At 41.8% G+C, this 24,661-nt stretch overlaps 1 protein-coding gene across 1 annotated transcript; it reads right to left on the bottom strand.

Annotated features, from left to right (window-relative positions):
* Positions 1 to 21,443: 21,443 nt before the first annotated feature.
* Positions 21,444 to 23,834, bottom strand: LOC147451481 (uncharacterized). The gene is made up of 3 exons (XM_086520373.1): positions 23,042 to 23,834; positions 22,640 to 22,812; positions 21,444 to 22,545 (listed from the first exon to the last, which is right to left on the bottom strand). The coding sequence occupies exons 1-3, from the start codon at positions 23,690 to 23,692 to the stop codon at positions 22,431 to 22,433; spliced, it is 939 nt and encodes a 312-aa protein (XP_086376499.1). The 5' UTR covers positions 23,693 to 23,834; the 3' UTR covers positions 21,444 to 22,430.
* Positions 23,835 to 24,661: the final 827 nt, after the last annotated feature.

A 24,661-nucleotide genomic window follows, 5' to 3' on the forward strand; every position in this document is an offset into this window, starting at 1 on the left:
TGGATGCAGGTAAGAACTCTATCTTATCTTGGAGGGTTTTCTTTTCTTTGGCAAGCAACCTTACTGTGATGAAATACCCACTGAGGAATGGGGAAGTTCTTTTACTACCAATCTTACTGAAAGAAGATCTCTTTCCTACAATCATTGTACCTAAATAATTCTGATACTGAGTTATTTTTGTACATATCAGTTCATCATTCCTTGGCCAGCTGTCTTTTGAATGTAAAAATTCAATTATGTCTTATTAGTTAAGATTTAAACAGCTACACACACATGCAAGGGAGGTAGCTGGAGCTGCAAAGTGCTTGGAGCCTTGCAAAACAGACTTCATCATCTTTCTCTCTCTCTCTCTCTCTCTCTCTCTCTCTCTCTCTCTCTCTCTCTCTCTCTCTCTCTCTCTCTCTCTCTCTCTCTCTAAGCGCGCGCGCGCGCGCACACACACACACACACACACACACACACACACACACACACACACACACACACACATGTATAATTTTACAACTGGTTTCTTTTATTAATTTTTTTAAAAAAACTAATTACCTTGTGTATTATTCCTAATTTAAAAACCTAGCAATGTAATCAAATTGTCTTCAATTTGCCATACTTTTGCACTTGGCCATATGGCAGTGGTCAATTTCATCTCCTTGTTGTTGTTCAAAATCTCAAAAGGTCAAGACGAAGGCCAAATCAACGACAACTCTCTCTCTCTCTCTCTCTCTCTCTCTGCACCTTCTATAAACTAAACTTGCAATACTACCGCTCTAATGGCGGAAAAATGGATGAATAATGAAGTTGTGGACTCGTCCTCCCCCTCTCAGGTGGATTCTTTCCTCACATTGTTTTTGCTTTTTTCCTTCTTAGGGAACCACATATAATCTTAGTTTTAATCTCTACTTGGAATTTTACATTTAAGCTTGTTAAATATATAAATATCTACATCTTGACATGGAAAGTAAGTAGGCATTACTTCTTTTTTCATCCACAGATAGGCATAACTAGCTTGGCAGAATAAAGAGTTTTTCATTTTCTTACCAATACGGTATCATCTTCGATAATAGAAACATTAATTTTACTACTTTCTGTCGTGGGAATAGCCATAGACTGTTAAAAATAACTCATTAACCATATAAGACTATACTTATAGTGGTTCAAATGGATCTTGTTTTAAAAAAAAATACAGATGTACATAGAAGGGTACTTATTCCCTTGAGCATATCAACTAATTTTTAAATTTTTTTTTAATGATAGTAAGTTTTATCAAATTTGAATTCCTACTTAACTAAAATCTTTGCTTGGGTCTTTCATAAGAGCTTAATTCTATTCCTGCTCTTCAGCTAGTTAAGTAGCATGAGTTTTTAAAAACCTATCCGTGCACTTTACCAAGCTTTATTTGTACAAAAACAATTCCCCTCTTTCACTTATGAACTAATCTTGAGTTATTACTTTGGATACACGGTTATCATTGAATAGTTTTGAATGTGTTAGGTAAAGGCGGTGTGCCTCACCGTGCTTTGCCCGTGTCTGCCACCCAGTGTCCAATCGCCCACATTTATCTCCTTATTCTTTATACATACAAAGAATAAGGAGCTCACACTCATTCTCACATTATGCTCATACAATGAGATTTGGGAGCTCCACCCCACATCCGTGTCGTGATCTCTCTCTCTCTCTCTCTCTCTCTCTCTCTCTCTCTCTCTCTCTCTCTCTCTCTCTCTCTCCCCCCCCCCCTCTCTCCTCTTTGCACTCTTTGTACGTGCACTGCATTCATGCACTCACAACTCGTATCAGAGCCATGGTTCAAAGTCCAACCTCTGAGTCCGTGGAACGGGACATCTTGATGTTGACTTCAACCTCTAAGCTAGCCCCCGGCCACGTTGAAGCTCTCAACCTCTGAGCCTAGAAAAGGCGGAACATGTTGGTACTCAAGGGGATGGGAAAGTCCCAAGTTTGGCTTAAGAGGGCGATTGTAGGGGTAAGCCCAACTTGTGGTGACAAAGTGGTGTCTAGAATGATGCTTACATAAATTGGCTAGACCGGAGGTCCCTAACACCTTAAGATTTTGGGGTCTAGATGGCTAGACCAATTTGTGGAACGTCACAATTAAGCGCGTAGGCGCAGGAATTGTAATGGGATGGGTGACCTCTTGGGAAGTTGTTGCCCCCATGACCTTCAACTGGTATCAGAGCTACGGCTGGTGGCGACGGAGTTTGATGCTTGGCAGCATCAGATCAGAGGTGGTTCAACACGGATTTGGAAAGTAGATCTCAAATATCAAGGTAATAGGAGCTTATACTCCACCAGGAAAAAGGGGAGAGAGAGAGATCAATTTTTTTGTGAGCTAGGGATAGTGAGAAGCAGGTCGTTCAGGTTTGGCAGCTTGACAGATGTTCAATATTTTGGCCATAAATTGAGCTAGGAAGCTCCGATTTCAAAACCTTTTTTTACCAAAACATAATCTCTTCAAGATCTACAACTTTGTAGAAGAAATTGTTTTCTGATTTGGAGTGCAGGCGGGTCAAAAATCCAAAACACATAGACTATGTTTTTCAAGACAGTTTGGTGTACAACTGCTAGGAGAGTGAAAGGAGATTGAGAGAAAGCGAACTGTTTGAGAACACACTGGCTACGTGCGGGCGAGTAAGCCCGACGTTATCTAGCATCGGACCTAGTTCAGTCTTCTAGCATCGTCTACGAGCTCGAGCATTGACGGCTTGGCTTGGCGCATCGGTTTTGACACCGATTTCCGGCTATTCGTCTAGCGAGCTTTCACCCGCCGATCGACGGCGAAAGCCGACATTGAGCGTTTTCTCGACTTTGAGCACAGGCGGCCATATCATTGGCACTTTCGCTCGGTGACGGAAGACGGCTCCGACGGCTATCCTCGGCTTTACGACTTCGACGATCATCTCCAGTTTCGGCTTCGACAGCACATACCGACAGATACGGTTCTCACGGACCATTCTAGAGAGGATTTCCCTTGAGCGCACATAGCTCTTGACAGGTTTTTTTGATCGACTTGTTTACCGATCGATGAGGTAGTAGTTCCTAATTCTTCAGAGGTTTTTGCTTACAGGTTGCGAGCAACTTGTGTGGAGCACTAGACAAAATTTTTAGCACAGTTCGGTGTAGTTTCAAGCTATTTATGATTGATTAGCATAGTGGTCGAGTGATCCCCCACTTTGTTACCATTTTGGCATTCACTTATGGCAGCAGACATGTGTGACATTGAGAGACGACGGTCTCATTCTTGCCAATACATGCGTTGTTGGCATTGTGGTCACATATGGCACATTAGAAGCTGTTGTTTCAAACATATGAGACAACATCAGAGATGTATGAGAGATGCAGATACAACTTTGACAGATGTTAGAGAGGCAGTTCCAGTGGCAATCTATGCCAGTGACAGTGATGTCATGCTTGTCTCCAGTGTACCTCTTGCAGATTTGTCTATGGTTAGTACACTTTCTCCACAGTGGCTACTAGATAGGGATGCAGTTTTCCACATCACACCATGTCGTGAGTGGTTTAGCACATTTTCTAGTGCGAGACTTGGTTGTGTGCACTTGGCCGATGGTTCGGCGTTTGACATAGAGGGTGTAGAAGATGTTTGTTTGCCATTGCCCAGTGGTACGCCATACACACTACGACATGTGCGTTATGTTCCTCAACTGAGATAGAGCATGATCTCAGTGAGACAGTTGGTAGCTTTTGGTTGTTAGGTATTGCTTAGAGAGCAGTCTTTCCAGATGCATTGCGGTTCACTAGTGATTGCCAGAGGAGCCCCAACGGCATGGTACATCCTATGCATGTGTCTAAGGTTCGAGACGGCGTAGTCTCAATTTTGTTGCTAGCATGCTTTGAGCGAGAGATGAGACGAGTCTTTTTTGCCAGTGATCTCCATCATGCTCAGGAGACAGAGCATTCAGCTGTGCAGGACGTGCTAGTAAACTCTATAGAGACAGAGATCGAGCGACAGTGCTCTAGTGAGACACATCAGGTGTTGTCAGATTTTATGCAGGCAGAGGTAGAGCAGGCATGCTCCCTAGAGACACAGAAAAAGCTGATAGATATGGAGTTTTTTGACATGCTCATGTTAGAGGCTGATAAGTTGGTGCCAGGATGCACAATTTTGCCTGCGGGGGTGAGAGGGACATAGCTTCCCCATTGTCGGAGTTGACACATCTATACATGATGGGTAGTCCCAAGGATACAGTGATTGCAGATAACACAAGGGAGGCAAGTACAACTAGTCTTGTGTAGATTTTGTCAGCGTTTGGGCATCTCATGTTCGACTTGTTACTATGTCGAGGCCCGACCTAGCAGGTGCAGTGGGAGCATTTGCAGCAGGGATTATCAGACGTACGGTGGATGACACTAGCATGACACTTTGTGGAGATTTGCAGACCATACAGAGTTGTCTACAGGATTTACATGCAGGCTCTAGCGTGGGTACGCACACTCGCCTATCACCAGAGCCGATACGACTGCGTGTAGATGGACAGAGTGAGCCAGTGGATGTAGGTTGAGAGAGTCTCTTACCTAGTTTCTTGTACATACTGGTAGTTTAGCTAGTAGGTTTCACTTATCAGCGCATTGCCTTTAAGTGGGAGATTGTTGGGGTAAAGGTGCTCCGCCTGGACGTCGAGTGTTTGGCCGCCCACCCAGGTGTGTACATACCCTTATTCTTCATTACATATGAGAATAAGGAGCTCCTCATCTCGAGTCTTGTGAGGCTGCTCCACCCACACCTGCTTGTGCTCTTCCCCCTTCCCCGCATGCATGCACGCATCCTCCCACACGTGCACTCATCAGAATGCATTAAGAAAGGGACATAGATGACAACTGTCGGATCCACTCTATATCTACATTCCATGTCTAAACAAAATTGCTAACAATTTTTTTGTTTACATGATGGCTGCAGGCAAGGATTCCGACTTCTTTATCTTTGAATTCAAATGCCATTCGACCAAATTTTGCAGAGGAACTTCTACTGCTGGTATTCCATTTTTACTTCTTAGATGTAATGAGGACACTTTATCTCTATTTGCTTGCTCTCACAGAAGCAAGGTGTCATCTCTCATGAGCATTGTATTGTAACTCTTTAGATAAATGAAAGAAAAACCAAAAGGGGTGCCTATTCAGGGGAAAGCAGTGTGTAGGGGAGGAACTCCACCTCTCCATCTCTTTTGATCCCATCTCTACCTCTTTGTCTCTCTATCTCTAAATTACTTTGTCCAGTATTTAGTTATCTATGTGCTAAAATTATGGTTTCGAAAAATAAAAATTAATGTTTTACCATCTCGCATCGCCTAGGCAATGGTCCAGTTGGTTATAGTGGTATCAAAGCATAATTGATCGCTCTTCTATAGGTAGTCTTACATTGGACAACTTATTTTGAGTAATGGAATATTCAAGGGAGATTAACGTCAATGAGCAAGAGGAGAAGTATGAGGAAGTGGAGGTCGAGGTCCAAGAAAGTGATAAAGACGAACATGAAAAGTCTCTTGATAGAAAGATGAGAGAGAGGCAAAAGCAGATATCTTGTTGGCACATCTTACATTATGGAATGCGCACAAAGATTACAAGGAGGAAGGACAGAGTGTTAACTTCGACATTGTGCATGGTTCCAAGAATGAACAAAAAGCTTTTCTCAGAGGAAATCTCAAACAAGCCTCCAAGATTAGGAAGTTTTCCTTTTTCTTCAAGGGGAATGCTCAACCGTGGTAGTCAACACTCCCATTGCAAGGCCAAGTTACCAAAACATGCGGTGAATTCAAGCAAGTTTTTGCATCTATGTGGCTGACACCATCCTTAGAAGCTGATACTCTCTCATGGAACCTCTTGCTTCTAAAGAGGCAAGATTATGATCAAATGTTCAATGCAAAATGTTGACCAAATATCCTTGTTTGTGTATGCTATATGTATGCATGTGGCATGTGTAGGTTCTTCAACTATTAGTCATGACAAACTTGTTTGTTTGTTTGATTGAGAATCAAAAATGAATGTTTGCATCATTTGCAACGTAGGATCTTTGCTATTTAGTGCATTTTATACATTTTGTTGCGTAAGATGTGATGACTTATTAGTGGATGAGTCTAATATGAAAGGTTGGACCAAGCGGTGAACTCCAATGTGAAAGCTTGGACCAGGAGGTGAAAAATCCAATGTGAAATACTAATCACAATGCAAAGTCCAATGCAAAATGTTGGACCAACATGAATGTGAAATGTTGAACCAATATCTATGTTGATAGTATCTATCTTGATGAATGCATTATGCAATGCATGACATACTCTGTATAGATGCATTGCTACGATGATGCTTGTAAGACATGGTTACTAAAATTCTATATTGTTTCATGGTGTAATCAAGGACAATTACTTTTATTTTAAGGGGAGGGAATGCCACTGATTTTGGCCATTGTAGGGCTGATCTCCACTTGTCACCGATGTGGCCCATATCCATGGATAGGGATGAATGTCTACAAGTGTTGAATTCACCAATGTGCTTGTTGATTTTGGAGGAACCACTTGAGAAGTTGTACGATAGCTGCAAGAGGTTCTATTGCCTCTGAAGATCTAGGTGCTTGACCTCCATAGGGCGCCCTATGGAAGAGAAGCTGGCAGAGCATGTAGGGTGACCCATAGCCTAGCAAAGGATGCAATGAAAGGAGGAAGGCTACTGGTGCCTAGCATCTTACAAAGCATGCAGGGCAGGTGGACTCTTGAATAGCTCATGCAAGCTAACTGGAGTCCATGCATGGTAGGTAACAATCCATGCAAGTCAATTAGAGTCCATGCATGGAAGGTTGGAATCCATGAAAGTCAACTCTAGAGTCCATGCATGGCAAATAGCAGTCCCTGCAAGACAACTAGAGTGCATGCATGCGAGGCTGTAGTTCAAGAATAACATGCAGCAGAAGATCATAGTGAGGGCTAGCTCAAGCATACCAGGAATCAAACAATCCTAGTGAAGGACAATTCAATCATGCAGGTGCATGGCAGCCCCAAAGCTTCCATTTTCAGTCAAGGCGCCCTCACACAGATGAGGACGCAACCACTTGTCCAAAGCAGCTCATTAGAGGTTCAAACAAATGAAGAAAGAGCACAAATTTGGCACTTGGACTTTGTATAAACAAACAACAACCCCCCCCCCCCCCCCAACTAGTGGTGTTTTTTGAGCCTACTTGAATTCCTTGTGTGACACACACATACATACACATACACACCTAGTGGTGTTGTTTGCTAAGCCTACTTTTGGAATACCCTAATACTGATATTCTGGCTCACAAACCCTAGATGAGACCTAGAATTTCTTCCTGAGGCAATTTTATCTAGCCCTACCATTGGGATTGCTTAGTAACAATTTAAATCTTGGTTGCCTTTTGAAGCTATTATGACCTTGTCCCTTGGTTTTTTTTTAAAACCCCAAAATTTTTATTAAAAAAACGTGCACTCTCTATACTCCCTATGGGAGCTTCCTCAAGGCATATCATAAAAACCTTAAGCTCCACCTTTTTGGTACCTTCCACTTACTGTGGGACTCTTCCCTTAGAATTCGCCCACCCTTATAAATTTTTGAGAAGCCCCCTTGATGCCTTGACTCCTCCTCTCCTTCCTTTTGTCTGCCTATCATACCTCGTGCGGCTCTCTCATTTCCTTGTCAACTCATGCTTTGATACTTCCTTCTGGCTCGCCGATCAATGATGTAGGTACGACAATACTATATATCTTGGCTCCTTTATGGGAATGGGTTCTCCTCCTTTTGTGTGCATACACCGATTGGTATGCGTGCTATTAATGCTATGTGTTATAATAATACTGGTACCACCTTAAGGACTATGTACCGTCTTTTGGCTTGTGGCTTAAACTTTTGCCGTTAATGTAAATCCGGTGGTTTTTGTTAATTCATGTACCTGGATTGGTTATTCCTACTACTTATACTTAGCCCTGTATAGGTAAAGGTTTGTCATATAGTCTACATGGGGCATTGTTTTAGTTGATTAAGCTGGCATAGATGAATTGGATAACCGGTTCCACTTCTCGTTCTTTTTTGACACTAAAATTGGTACTGGCTTGTGGGCTTGCTTTAGCTAATACTATTGGTTTTATTCTTTTAGTTCACCATCGAGGAAAATATACTGATCTAAGCATGGGATTCTTTTCTACCTCATTGTAACCCTACACTTGGATACTTGTTAATTGGGAAACTGAAAAATGCCTTGGGCTCACTCTATATTTAAAAGGAGACAATGCGTTTGATGCATTAGACTGTTGATTTTTATACAAGTTTCTCTCAAGCTTGATAAGGATAGCTTTACCTGCAGCACTACATGTTTTTGATTGGTAGCGCATATGGATGATAATTCCAAAAGATGGTTCACTAGATAGTAAGGCTTTTTGAAAACTTTGCATTCAGTTAGAATGGAAGTCATCTTTGGTATTTGATGCTTCTTTTATTACTTTTACAAGCTATAAAAATGGAATCTACATTTGATTTTGGTAAAATTGTCATACAGTATGATTTTGGAAAGATTTTGAACCTTTTCAGGGCAGCATTTAAAACAAACTCTAAAAATTCATGCTAAATGCATCTTAACCCTTTAAAAGTAGCTTTCATAAAATACCAGCTACTACTGGTTAGTTGAATATGGATATAGGGCTCAACAAAGAAAAGCCTCTTTTGCCAATATTGTGATAATACTTGGAAGGTTTATCAAACATATTGCATTAAAAGAAGAGTATTATGTTCCTTACCTACAAAAGCAGTGATGATCTCATGTTGGGTTATAGTGTTTTAGAAAGAGTTTTTTAATTTGCTTCACATACACTTAATTTCTAAACTAATAAATATTAAGTATTACATGGATAACAATTGAGAGGTTCTTTGACACCTCCATATGTAGCCAAGTCTAACAAAATCTGTTGTCTTGTATACATGGATGTAGGTGAGACTTCTATCTTTGTTTAAAATGGTTTATCTTAGTTGCTGTTCGTTAGCTACTATTGGACTCTGAAGATGAGGGTTGATTTTAGTTATGATGCCATGTATAACTCTAGTCCTATGATTAGTAATATTGGAATGATTGCTCATTTTGACTATATCGTACAAAAATGAATCATTTTTGTGCAAAACACCTTCTGGTTGTCTAATGCCAGTTATCTTTCTTCTTTTATGTGTATGTATGAGTTATAATACAACAACATACACATCCCAAATGCAAAGCTCTCTCATATTTCTTGGTGGACCAAGATGCTGGCTTTAACTTACTTCTTATTTGTATGATCAAATTGGCCCATTGTTTGTAATAGGTTATAGTTTGTTAGTCTAGGATTATAGGCAGGGATCTTGTTCACGGCTGTTGTAGTCCTTTAGCTTATCCAATTTTAGGTTGCATTTATAGTCACCCTTGCTTGATATCTCTTCTAATGTCATTCTCTTGATTTCAAGAATAGTTTATCTTTGAACGACAAACTTCTCGAATGAGGGTCTCCTACGACCTTGAAAAACATGCTAAAATCATGGAGAACATCTTACAATATTTAAAAGAACACCCCACACACAAAAGCCCTCCCTCTAGGATGATGCCTTTTTTTGATAGGAAAGCTAAAAACAACAAAATTATATATTCAAACTAAGTGTCTCTCTTTAACTTATCTACCACTTTGTTGGCATAGGCTTTGGATCTCTCCCAAGTCTCCTTGAGATAGCTTCTAAACTTCTTTCTGATGCTAGATCTCTTGTACTTCGATGTATTAGCAACTTGGATATGTCACAACTAATTTATGACTCTTCTTTATCAATAGAAAAGAAATTTTCTATTTTATACATGCTTTCTTTCAATGATTAAACTAAAATCCTCCCTCCTCTGAATAGAGAGCCTGAGGAAGGTTGTACATTGATCTCTATATTAATCTCCTAGCTCTGTATTTTGGCTCAACAATATAATAAAGAATTGGCCCACTTCTCTTTGTCTAGTCTTGAACTTGCCAACTTTTTTAAAAAACTTTGTGGCTTGATTTGTGCCTTTGTCACTACTCCTACCATCCCTATTATGTCTCAATTTGGTATTCTGTCGAGATAAGGATATCTTGGAAGCTGTCAAAGAATTCCAAAATAATGTCTGCACACTTAGTGAAACCACTCTATTGGAAATCTATTGGAATTAGGGTTGCAGAGAAATGCACACAGCTTGGAGAAGACGAAGGAAGCTCAAGAGGCACACAATAGAGAGTGTGTTACTTAGTGTGAAATGGAAAGATAGATAGCCCTAGAGTGATGGACGTATATATCAATGCATAGGGGAAAAACCACCTAAAGAGGGGAAAAAATGCCCCGGCGGTCCTGGTGTGTTCACACACATCACTACCACATGTATATGGTAACAAATCCCCCCTTGAAGTGATGCGGTGAATGAGAGCTGGCACATGAGTAAAGGGAAGTGCCATGCCCTAAGGACATGATCAATCCAGAAAGGGGAGTAAGCCCAAAGCTTTGCGAAAAGCTTCGAGCTTCTCACAAGACAATGACACATAAGCCAAGCTGATCTCTCCTGCTGAGAGCCTCTCCCTGACATAGTGGTAATGCACCTCAATGTGCTTTGTGCGAGCATGAAAAATTGGGTTCCTCGCAACTGCAAATGCGCTCTGACTGTCCGTGTAGATAGTGTTGGCAGTGTCCTGTTCAACACCCAAATCAGCCATAAGGCGTCTGAGCCATACACACTCAACCATAGATGTGAAGACTGCCATGTACTTAGCCTACAACTAGAAGTGGCCACAGTAGGTTGCTTCTTGCTCAACCATGATACACATGAACTACCAAGCATGAAACAAAAACCACTTGTGGACACTCGCATGTCAAAACAACCAGCCCTAGCCTGCTCATTTTCTGCCCTTTCCTCATCAAGTACATCATGTACATCTGCATTAGTAATAGGCTGATCTGTAACATTTCCAAAAACCCCCATAGGTTGTACATTTGCCTCATTGGAATTTACATTCTAAATTCCACCACTGAAAAAAGGCAACAAAGTGTCATAAATGTCCTGTGAGCTTACATTATTGTCTCTAGTACATGACAGCAAGGGTTGAACAGAATCTTCCACAAACACTACATCCCGTGAAACCAAAATATGCTTTGTTTTCGGATGATACAACCTGTAACCTTTGCTTTCAGCACTATAACCAACAAAAATACATTTGACTTATCATCCAATTTTTTGCGCTGTGTTTGTGGCACCAAAGTATATGACAAACAGCCAAAAATACGCATGTGTTCAATAGAAGGCTTTCTATCATGCCATGCTTCATATGGAGTAATAGACTGCAAAGATTTCGTAGGACACCTGTTAAGCACATAAGTGGCACACATGATGGCCTCAAGCCAAAAAGAATATGACAAAGCTTGACTTTTGACCATACATTGTGCCATTTTCGTAAGTGACCTGTTTTTCCTCTCAGTAACACCATTTTGTTGAGGTGTATAAGGTGCTGTACATTGGTGCTTTATCCCACGACTAGCCAAAAATGCATTAAATTCATGAGTCATATACTCCCTCCCTCGATCGGAACGGAGGGTGCCCATAGTACATTTCGATACATTTTCAGTCATAGCCAAAATTGTTTGAAGCACATAAAAACTTCGAAGTTTTCTTTAAGCGAAAATACCCATGCATGTCTAGAGTAATCATCAATCAGAGTCACAAAGTAAAGGTAATTTCTCAAGGATGGAGTTTGCATGGGCCCAAAAACATCACTAAGCACAAGCTGCAACCTGCATGTGGCTCTAACTGAACCATCCTTTGGAAACTTCGAACGCTGCATCTTAACCAAAATACAGCCTTCACAAACATGTTTGACAGGTGCTTCAAGAGGCGGCAAAGAAGCAACCATATCGATTTCTACAAACACAGCAAACTATCAAAATTCAGATGCCCAAAATGTGCATGCCACAGTTTTTCATCCAATACCCTTGAATCTGCAACTGTATTTGCAAAATTTTATGCACACTTGTCATATAAAGTGAGCTTATACAGCCCACGGCACAAAAGGCCAGATGCAACAATTTCATCACCAAAACTGAGATCATGAACTGTATATTTGTCATCCACAAATTTGACTACAAATCCAAGTCTAGAAAGTGCAGATACAGACAAAAGATTCTTCTTGATCCCAGGTACATAAAGTGCATCAACAAGTGTGAAAGAACTACCATTTGCAACAGTAAGCACAATCTTTCCAACCCCCTGAACCGGATAAGAGGCATTGTTGGCACAAGTGACTAAATTCCCATGAGGGACAGACTCGAGAGAGGTGAACAATTCACGATGTGAGGTATTGTAGCACCACTATCGAAATACCACGCATGTGAATCTGCAGCAACAACTGACATGCATGCATCATGGAGAGCAGGATTGTAAGTGCATTCTGCACTAAAAGCCCATTCTACATCTACCTCAGCATCACGGTCTCCTTTCACAGAAGACTCAACAATGGTTGCATTTGTAGTGGAACTAGCATTTGCAGTGGAACCACCCTCTTTCTTCTTAGCCTCTTTGCCCCTTCAACTTAGGACACTGCTTGATCAAGCGATCATTAGCTTTACAATAATGGCAACACATCTTCCTTTTGCCCTTATCACTAGAATTTCTAGACAAATTGATGCGGGCAGAAGCATTAGGAACAGATGCTTTTCCACTCGTAGAAGAACCATAAGAAGTGGCTACATTGCTGTTACCACCCTTTCTTTGAGAAGCAATAAAAGCCCGTTCAACTGCACGCTGTCTAGTCCTGTTTTTTCTGGAAAGTGACTCTTGTAACAACAATGTGCACAATGCATCAAACTTGACAACTTCAGGATTTCCTTCGGTCATAAGTCTCCAAGTACTAGCAAAAGTCTGGTAAGAATCTGGTAAGTCATCAAGAATAGTCTACAAAAGGGAACAGTCTGAAATGACTTCACCTGCAGAAATAAGTTGCTCATTGATATCCTTGACACCAGCAAGGAAAGTGTCGATATCATCTTCCTCATGCATAATCTTTGATTCCAACTCTTTACGCAGCAAAGCAATGTTAGCCTCATTGTGGCTTGCATAAAGACCTGCTAGAATATCCCAAGCCTGTTTTGCAGATTTCACTGAACGAACGTGAGGAGTAATGGTGCACTTCACAGAAAATGCAATCAACGCATGAGACTACACATCCTTTACATCCCAAAGAGCTTGTTCTATCGTAGGCAAAACAACTCTAATAGCAGAAATCCTTGCAGCAAGACCTGCAACATCCTCAACATCGCCTACATCCTCAGAACCAGGACATACATCAATGCCCTGCACAATATTCCAGACGCCCTTTGACACAAGAACATGTTGCATCATGTAAGCCCACATAGGGTAATTGTCCTCATCCAACCTGTCCTCAATAGCAAACATCTTGAACACATCTGTGTTGTTGTCAGCCATGGAAAATGTCTACACGTGATGTGAAAACTGCCCGAAATGAGGAGCGACCGAGTAAGACTAACACGTGCTATATAGCACAACCCGCAATAGACTTATAGGACCTGTTATGCAGAAAATGGCACTGAAAAATTTTTCACACTAAATGACAAAATTGCCTATGCAGACCTGCATGTAGTGGAAACGGAGGTCGAAATGAGCCCAAAACAGAAATCTGAGCAGACTAAGCTCTACGAGGATACCCAAAAATTTTATGAACCTGGGAATGCTCGTCAAAGCTCATAGAAATCGGAGAAAGTGAGCAGGTGTGTACTGGAGCTGCTGGCGACTAAGCTCGGGAGGACGCAACCTGCTCTGATACCAATCATTGAAATTAGGGTTGCAGAGAAACGCACACATCTTCGAAAAGATGAAGGAAGCACAAGGCACACAATAGAGAGTGTGTTACTTAGTGTGCAATGGAAAGATAGATAGCCCTAGAGTGATGGGCGTATATATCAATGCATGGGGAAAAAAACCTCCTAAAGAGGGAAAAAATGCCCTGGCGGTCCTAGTATGTTCACACACATCATTACCACATGTATATGGCAATAGAATCTTCCTAAATATTTTTAAAGTCTTACCCTTTCTTCCAATTAGACAAATCAAAGTATTCCAAGTTTTCCTATGGATTTTACCTAACAAAGCCGTTTATGCACCCATCCTTAGTGAAACTTGGGTCCACCTTGCTAACCTTCCTTCTTCCACTTTTGAGGATTGCCACCTTAAAATAATGAGCTGCTGAAAGCATTCTCCTTCTGTTGAGCTTGAGTGATGGAAGAGGAAAGTGGATAACTTAGGACTTTCATGGTTGCACAACCAATTGAAAAGCGCACAACAGTGCAGCGAACAGGTGACTAAGTACTCGAAGGGTTGCGTAACCAAGGTATGTTTGCAACGTACGACTTGTGGCTTTCTAGATGTTTGGATGGCCACTCATAATCTTTGTTGGTTGTAGTATAAGTCATACACAACAACATGGTGTAAAGGTCGACATTTTAAGGTGGAACGGATCAACAAAAAGCGTTTTATACAAGATTGTGGAATCATGGCAAAATTTGAACAATCTAGTCGACGATGATCCTTTGAGGCAGATCCTGTGGTGGTGGAACTCACTTAATTCGGCACGCTACAAGAGATTTTGAGGATTGATTATAGATGATTTTTTGTGGATTTTTTTGACGTGCAATGGTTCAAAATAAACATGGAGAGTTGTAACGCTACTATGCACAGAGGAGAGTCGGGTTTCCTTGAGATGGACTCGACCAAAAAATGGTCCGACCTTCGAGACACTTTCGTACTACCCGAGCATTATAACAAGTAAGTCTGTAAATATTTAACATCAAACTTTAGAGAACTGGTGGTCTGGAAGCACTCATGTAAGTTATGTGGCTCTTGCGGGTGGTATTTCATTCTACAAAATCTGCATCAAACTGGTGGTATGTCATAGAGGTAGCCCCTTGTAGTGCGTGAACATATGAGGGCTACAATGTGCCAATCACAGTGGCATCAACGGAGGAGATCGGAGAGGATGCTGATTCGAAAGCCACTGAGGTGGTGCCAGACGAGCCTGGCGCTGCTACTCTCTATGGGATGCATGCGAAGGACCTACAAAATGAAACGAAGGACATCTGCCTAAACGGAGAGCTCTATATAGACATAGGGAGTTATGCTGAGTTATGCGAGGATGAGAGAGAGACCTCTTAAAGCCATGGACATTGTATCTGAGCAATTTTCTTCGTTTTATAATATATATTGTATTCACGTGGAGTTTTATTCTTGTCTCTATGGTAAACTTGTGAAATTTAAAATGTGCTTAGTCAAATTATAACTTGTTCATATTTTCTTCTCCATTCACCCATTAAGATTTAATGTTTGTGTATTTAATGCAGGTATGGATGATAATCAGTTTCTTTCTTCCTTGGATCCCAAGCAGAGAAGGTGGTACAAGGATCGCCATCACTGTGGAGCACCGTCATGTCGTTCCACTTCTTCAACATCTCCCTCTGCTTCGGAGAGATCAACGCGCTCTGAGAGTTCGGTGTCAACTAGACGATCTACACAATCTTCTAGCCGTCGACGCTCTAGTGGTGGCAGCGGCCACGACGGTTGCTGTGGAGGAGCCGCCGCTGATGCTTCCACACCGCCTCGTAGTCGTCGAAGCTCCTTACCTTCCCCTTCTTTGTCTGCCCCCACACCAGCCACGACATTGCCTCTACTCCAGGTTTTACGTGATATCGACTGTTCCTAGCCACAAACCACTCACTACTCCGGGAGTCACCCCACTCGACACTCCTCGCTTCGGGGCCCAAACTCTAGTGGAAACACCTGTCGTCAGTACCCCCATCGAGATGCCACTTGAGACCCCTACCGAGACACCTAGGTTCACGCGTCACATGCGAGAGGGCTTGTCGTACTTGGTCGACATCATCGAGAGCATCATCTTGGATGACGACGGCAAGAAGTTGATCTCTCGCATGTGCGGCCTTTGCTCTCAGGTGTTTCGACACTACATACTAAACACCTGGAGTGAAGTGCCAAATGAATAAAAAGACAGAGTCATCAGCATGCTGCATGACGAGTTTCCCGTGTCTAATCAAGATGAGCGCTTCAATGAAGACCTGATGAAGGTGCAGTTGCGTGAATAGTGCAAGCACAAACGTTCTGAAGTGCAAATAGCAATAAATCATGGGTGGAACAAGCCAGATTGACTAGCCAAAGAAGATTGGAAGAATGCAAAGCGAGCAACACACGAGAATCCTGACAAGTGGAAGCAACAAAAGGAGGCAGCCAGAGCGCGAGTAGAGACAGGGAGCTCGCACCACTTGGGGAGCGGCAAATGGGCATCATTTGAGGCCGAATTTGTAGATGTTTTCGCATTGCCCTTTAGGTTTGGTAGTTATGGGTAATTGTACTTTTAAATTCTAACATACATATTCTTTATATGTTTTGAACAGTGGTCGATGACAGGACGTGACCCCACACCGTACGAGAGTGAGTATGCGAGAAAAAAGGGCTTAAACGTCCTTATGGCATTCTCAGTTCTCACTCCGGATTGGTTAGTATTTAACTTTACTCTCTTACATTTGTTGTATTTTAATAATAAGCTAAAAAATAGATTGTTTTGTAATTATATGTTTATACTTACAGAAAGTCTTATTGTTCTTTTCTACAGAATCTGACGGATATGCCGCTTGGACGCGATGAGACGTTAGATTAGACGACGTCAATCTAGCCATTGCCAGATAGCACTAGTTTTTTTTTCTCATAGCATGTATAATGAGATGACGTGTCTACGTCATTTTTGTAACTATTGGTCAATGATGTATTTTCTCAAAAATGACAATGTGTTGTCAGTGTTACATTTTGGTCAAAGCTTTATGTTCAATATGGTTGATGGGGTGGTAGGGCAATGAATGCCTTGCTACCCATTTTTTTAAATTCTAGAGTGTCATTATAGGCATCTCTATTTTAGGTTCTGCAGCGTCTCTATGAGCGTCGTCAAATTGAAAAGTGCAGAGTCACTATATTTGTCGCTATATAACGACTTTCTCTTTACGATGTTTTTAGCGACGTTTATAGTGACGTCGAGGGAAAAAATTGTCGCTACAACCATCACAAGTGCACGGAACCTCTTGTAGTGGTGTGCCATGTTTTTGTGCAATATTTGTCTTCTTTTTTGGTTTGCAATACCTTCATGTCCAACTTGCATATTGTAATTACCCATTAAAAAAAGAGTCAGTGTGGAATTCAAACCCGTCAAAGCTAGTTCAAGAATCACTTTAGACATAAAGTAGAGAGCCAACTTGAGGTTTCCTGTGGGAGATTCTAACCCCCAAATAGTACAAGGGTGCAAATGCACTCAAACAATTCAAGGACAACGCCTTCCATGTAGAGATATCATAAGCAAATAAAGTGTTTAATTTGTCATATTCAAGTTTGGACAAGATCCTCTCTTTGAGAAAGGAATGGTATGTACATTGTGGTTTCCTGTGGGAGATTCTAACCCCCAACTTGAGGTTTCCTGTGGGAGATTCTAACCCCCAAATAGTACAAGGGTACAAATGCACTCAAACAATTCAAGGACAACGCCTTCCATGTAGAGATATCATAAGCAAATAAAGTGTTTAATTTGTCATATTCAAGTTTGGACAAGATCCATTGTGGTTGATGCATGAAATTGTGGTATGTACATTGTGGTTGATGCATGAAATTCTATGTCATTTAGTACTAACTAGGAAATTACCAAGTTTGTGATGATGTTTTTTTTGAATCATTGGGCCTAGAGAAGGTATATGATCTCATGCTTTGAAAGCTCTATTCCTTCTAAAGTTGTCGTGGCATTAGCTTAAAGTAAGAAACTTCACTTAGAACATTCTTCAATTTGAAGCTTAAAATTTTTAAAGATTTTTTTTAATTGAATTTTTTTTGGAAAATTTACCAAGATATCCCTCTAATTTATGGAAAGTCCCAAAATACCCTCGTAACTATTTTGGTTTTTATAATCTTTATTCCTTTCTCATAGCTGAGATCCGTTTTTGAGTGCTTGGCATGTAATTTGTCACAGATTACCTCAGAAAAAGGACAATTATTTCTAAAAGTAATGAAACAATTCAACTCCAAAGCCTACATAACCAACTCAAGTTCTAGTTTTAGCATCTTGTATTGATAGAGGATCAATCTTCTTATCAAAAGCTACAAATTTTTTTTATCTTTGGAGAAATCTAATCTCACAACCAGGGGTATTTTGAGAATTTTGGAAAATTTGAAGGGAATTTATCTTTGGGAGCATTCCAGCCGCTCTTGGTGGGTGTTTAAGCCTCTTGCCGGATCTTTCGCGACTAGGCTTCAATGTGTACTCGCCCTATATTTGCTGCCTTCCTCCCGTTATTCATCATTGGATTTATGCATTTGTCGATTATCATTTGGCTTCTTTGCATCTTCCTCTCTGCTTTTCAGCACCCACAAGAAGATTTAGAAATTTTCTCATGTAGGAAAACGGAGTCTTTTCCAGTGTTTTTCATACAATGAATAACATCATGAGCTTCTGCTCGAGAGGCACTGCATACCTAACTAGGTACGATTGGGGGCAAGGGACCACCAGCCCCCCCACCGGGCCGACGGTCCCCTGCCGCCAATCGTACCTAGCTAGGTATGTGGTGCCTCCCTCACAGAAGCTCATGATGTTGAGGTAAGTCACAATGTGGGAATTATTGTGAGAATTTGTCCAAAACTTCTTGTGACCTCTTGGCCAACACCCACCAAGGGATCTCTGACACCACACGCCTTTGCCATGCTACTAGTCCCCTCTCCTGCTACATTTCTGCATCTATATCTAGGAAAAATTTTCCTCATTGAACTTCTTTTGTGATTGGTTTCCAGCCACTTCTCCCCTTTTGCATTGGTTTTTATGCTTTCTCTGGTGTGGCTTTAAGATCTTCTTTGACCTTTGCTTGCTCTTCCACTTGAGACACGAGATTTTTGGACTTAGGGTCTGGCACAATGGACGAATGTCCCTCGGTATTGCATATCTTCTCCCACCTTCAAAAGATGTGGATTACTGTGTTGCATCAGGAACTTATTATGTCGATGGAGTGTGGATGTGGCTCGGTGCGCTACTTCTCTGTCGGCGATATTTGCTCCCTCATCCTTGACTCCTAGCTCTCCACTCGGGACTGCCTTGTTCGGTTTCTTGATTTTTTTTCTACATGATGGACCCATACTTACTCTTGGCTCATCAAATACATCTTTTGTACATTTTCTTCTCGAGCTAAGCATCATTTGGCTTGTGGATGTCTTGTTGGCGTTCTCCTTTACATTCATTCCTAGTGGTTGTCACAAAAAGATTCAGAAATTTTCTCATGTAGGAAAACGGAGTCTTTTCCAGTGTTTTTCATACAATGAATAACATCATGAGCTTCTGTTCGAGAGGCACCACATACCTAGCTAGGTACGATTGGGAGGAGGGTACCGTTGGCCCGGTTTGGGGGGGGGGGGGGGGGGGGGCGGCGGTCCCCTGCCCCCAATCGTACCTAGCTAGGTATGTGGTGCCTCTCGAACAGAAGCTCATGATGTTGAGGTAAGTCACAATGTGGGAATTATTGTGAGAATTTTTTTGGGGGGGGGGGGGGGCGGTGGTCCCCTGCCTCCAATCGTACCTAGCTAGGTATGTGGTGCCTCTCGAACAGAAGCTCATGATGTTGAGGTAAGTCACAATGTGGGAATTATTGTGAGAATGTGGGGGGGGGGGGGGGGGGGGGGGGGGGGGGTTGGCGGGGGTCCCCTGCACCCAATCGTACCTAGCTAGGTATGTGGTGCCTCTTGAACAGAAGCTCATGATGTTGAGGTAAGTCACAATGTGGGAATTATTGTGAGGGTTTGTCCAAAACTTCTTGTGTGTCTAGCCTTACCTCTCTTACATGGATCTTCTATCTTGCTTCCCCTTTGCCTTGTGGCATCTATCTCTGTAGTTTGGATGTACCTATGCAACCTTGCTCTGGAGAAGAACTCCTCGATAATTCTTGATTTGGTGATGATTTCTCTCTCCCTTTTGTAAGGTCTCCCTTTGCACTTGCCTTGTGCTTGCTAATTGTGGCAAGATGGTCTGAGAAGTTCTCTTATATAGTGTGTCTCACACATTTGTACTTGGGGCATCTCTCATGGACATGGTTGCGCTTTCTGAAGTGGGCATAGCGAGGATCCTATAGTGTCCAATAATGTGCCCGTCTTGGAAGGGCACATCATTTTGCAGTTTATGTTTCTTCAGGATGGCTTTATCTCTCCTTTCCTAGAGACTCCTCACCTTGGATTTGTTGCCAGTTATCCACCTTCACAACCTTCTCTCCTTTTGGTCATAGTGCTCCTCTTAGAAGGAGAGGTTGGGGGGGGATACCATCTTGCCTCGTCTTGTGCTACTACACTAGGTTTCTCCATCTTAGTGGTGATCATTACGGATGAGCTTTTTGATGCTCCTTTTGGTCTCTTTCCGAGCCACTCGTTTTGTACCTGGCAACTCCCTCAACTCCCTTGTGCGACTTGATCAATGTTATCTTAGTGTTGGCCATTGTCATATTAATGTTGTATAGATTGTCATTTTGTGGGTTTGGTTCTGAATGAAGGGTTTTTGTTCTTATCCAGATTTGTTAGGCCTCAACATCCGTTGTTGGGGGGTGTTAAGAGCGCTATGTTCACCTTCCAAATGCTTTTCCTCATTCTAACAGTCTTCTCGACGCGCCCTTTGGTTGTGCGTTTGAATACCCATACATCTGCTAAAGAGGAATTTCAAGCACATTTAGGGTTTGCACCAACACTTTGCCCATTTTAGCTTTGTTTTGGCCATTTAATCAATTTTAGGATGAGGGATTTAATTTTGGTTATGGTATTTTACAAAGATATTTGAATAAATTTACCCTAGCTCACTGTATATGTGACCCAAGGGGCTCTCTGTCCATTTTTTTGTATCATTCATGGAGTTTTCCACACGAAGTTACTAGGTTTGCCAACATTTCATCCACCACTTTACAAGCTCATGATGGAAACTAATAAGGATATAACTAGCCTAGTTAATAGGCTCCAAAGCATACACACATACACAAAATGCTATGTGCCTAAAGAGAACAAGATTGTAGTGGTTTTGGGAGCTTTACCATCTTGTTTTGAAAATCTAGTTACAGCCCTAGAAGAGAGACTCGACTCCGAATATTCAAGATGTAGTGAACACTTTGCAAACCCAAGGAAAAGATGCACAATCAAATTCAAGAGGAAGAGTATTAGAACATTCACTTTGATCTTAAATGTCAAAACATCCTTCAAGTATGGAGATCAGATATTGCAAAGAAACCTTTTCCCACTATCCACACATTCATTGTGAGAATAAGGTTCATCCTCCTGCCCAATGTTACTTTAAGAATAAGGGCAACATGTTATAGCAGAAGAAGAAGGATGCAACAACAACCATGCATATATTCAATCGATAGTGAAGGTAACATTTTTTGATGACATTTTTGTAATTTTGTTTTCGCTTAAAGCGAAGTCATAATTTGTCGGATAGCCTAGGTAAGCTTGCTCTGTATCATGCTTACATTGTTTTAGGTAAGTTCTTTCTCTTGGATTGGAGAAAGAACTCTCTCTATAAGGATTAAGCTTATACATTCCCTCTTCTGATGTAAAGCTAGTTTATCGTGTGCTTATTTCAATTGTCTCATTGAGTAATCTCTTAACCATAGATGCTAATTTGAAAAAAACTTGCATGGACTATTACACTACTATCATTAGATCACCAAAATACTGACCAATTGATCCTGAAATAATTCGAAGTAGTCATTGGTGAGGAGCTCTAGTTGAAGTAGAGAAGATGCACATGATAGTCAAGGAAGCACAAAGAGTAATCAACCCAGGCAACACACAGTGGTCTGGTCCGTTCTTTATCAAGATGATTGTAAACTGGCGTGACACCGAAGATGAACAGTGAGAAGGCCACACTTAGGGAGAATACATGCATGACCAAAATGGAGAGAGAGCAAGGTGTGTTCAATCTTGGGGTATCAAGGCAATACCATGGCAGCATCACAATCAAAGTCTACAAGAGAAGCTCTACCATGAGCTAAGTGGGGTATCAAGGCAATACCATGGCAGCATCACCATCAAAATCCACAAGAGATTTTCTTCTCGCGGTTCTGCAAAAAACACTCTCATGCTTGCTCTCTTATGAACCTTTCGATACTTTAAACACATTTTCTCTATACCAAGGAAGCACGGGCGTACATGAAATATTTCCCAATGGCTATAAGACACTATCATCATTGGCACCAGCTGTTTTAATACCTTAACCCTTATAACGGTCGATTACTCTCTACAAGAAGCAACAAGAGAAAATGTGTTAAAAGACCCTGTCATGCTGATTTCATTTTATCCATGCCTTCTAAACTCATCAAGCTGAAGCTGTTAAGGACAAAGGTGTGGGGAACACTGGCTGCGACACATCTATGGACTCTTCGTCCTCTTCGGATTGCCAAAGGAAGGATGCATGAGAAGCCAAGACATAACTGCAAAACCAACCAAAAAGAAAACCATTAGCCTCCCTCCCACACAATGCCTCAATTGTTATGGATGCTTCCATTGCTCAATCAACTTCAATACCAGTCACCAGGAGCAGCCTTTACAGCTTGATCAAAGTAATCGGCAGCCCTTTCCACATCCTTATGAACATCCCACAAGTGCTTTGCATATGTAGAGAGAACCTCTCCATCGCTTGGGCAAGCCAATATTGCTCGTTCATAGTACTCTTCAGATTTCTCATAGTCATGCTTTGTCTGGGGCCACACATAACAGAGTTAATCACCCCATATTATAATATATGTAAGCAAACACACACAATCCCACAACATTCGTCAATGCACCCATGAACAAGTGTGTGCTTCAGCATGATGCATGCGCAAAAACACACAATCCCACAACATTCATGTATCAATGTCCCCATGAGCACATTCAGAACGCAAATAACCTTAGCATAGACAATGTCATGTAAAGGCTGCAACATACCTCAGAGAGATACTGTGCGTAATTCCTGAGAAGAAGAGGGTTCTGAGGGTCCAATTGCAGAAGCTTTCTATAGTAAAGGTCACTTGGGTCTGCTTCACCATGAGAGCTCACTATTGGACCATCATGGCCTCTCCCATTGCCACCCCAACAGCCCAAATTCCCCTCGGAAAGATAGTCTGCTTTGGAAGAGGCACTCAATCGAGAGGCCATGACAAAGGCGCTGGCACTTCCAATCTCCACAGAGGCATTACAGAAACCCCCACTCGCAAGCATGCCATAGCATACCTGGCTCGCAGATTGGAAATCCTCTTCTGTAGGCCTCCCTTTATCTGTGGGAGGTTGATCCCTCTCTTCGATTATCGAAAATTTCTCAAGGCCGCAGCCACATTTAAACTTCTGTCCTGCGTTCTGATCTTCTTCTCGTGCATGATCAGCTGCTACGCAAAACAAGCCTTGTAAATCTGTGTCCGAGCAAGCTCTGGGCATAGCAAACGAGGGTTTCCGTGAACGACCGGCCTGGCTTGCTGTGTGTATGCCCATAAGCGTCCGATTGCTGCGATAAGCGCCATAGCTGACAGGAAGGCAGTCATGGTGGTCATTCTCTGCCACGAGAGCGCCCAATGTAGGCACCGATGCGCTGCGTAGAATCATGGAGAGAGAGAGAGAGAGAGAGAGGAGAGAATGTGTGCGTGGTGTGTGTGAGAGAGAGAGTGCGCGCGCGGTGTGCTCGTGTGCGATTGTGGCGTTCTACTACTAGTTCGCAAGCCCGTGTAAGCACAGACGCATGTGCTTTCTCTTTGTCATTTGACGATGTGTCACCGGTGACCTATACAAGGGCATCGTCGGTTATAGACCTTGCAAGTTAGCCAGACAAAAAACATGTTTCCTAACCCGAGAAAGTAAGAAAACTCTTCCTCTTTTCGGGTCAAAATTTAAAGCATTTACACCAAAAACTATAAAATTTAAAGCGTTTGCCAGTACTTACACCAAAATTTATAAAATTTTGTTCGTGTGCTTTATAGCCATGGAAGAGTTTGAGAGAGTGTTTATTGATAATCCTCGTGTGGGATTATATAAGTTGATGTCAAAGAAGGGAAAAACTATTACATCAAAGAAGACGTGAACCCACTGGAGCTTACGTACACAAGAGGATGCATATGTCATCTATCAGTTTGAAATGGGAAACAACCTATTTTGGTAGTCAATAATGGGTATGAGTACAAATACACATATGTGGCAGATGTTAAGAAATAAGACGTAGCTAAATAGATAATTGAGTAGATTACTTAATGGAAAGAAACAGATTTACATACACGAGATTATAGAGTAGAGAGAGAGAGAGAGAGAGAGAGAGAGAGAGTACACACGATATACGTGGTTCATCCAATGTGGGCTACGTCCACGGGAAAGCATCCACTCAATGGCTTTAGTACTTCAAAACAAGAAGTAGTTTACAAAAGGATTATGCCCTTAATGGAGCTCCCGCCTTGCTTCACTCTCACCACCTCACACTCACCTTATTGCATCAACTTCACACTATGAAATGTGTGTAGAAATGGTCTCCTTTTATAAGCCAAAAGGGCTGCCCTCTCTTATGAGAGACAGCCATGTGTAGCCGCC

Source organism: Adiantum capillus-veneris, chromosome 9 (genome assembly GCF_014529385.1).
Source record: "Adiantum capillus-veneris isolate H3 chromosome 9, ASM1452938v2, whole genome shotgun sequence".
Lineage (NCBI taxonomy): Eukaryota > Viridiplantae > Streptophyta > Polypodiopsida > Polypodiales > Pteridaceae > Adiantum > Adiantum capillus-veneris.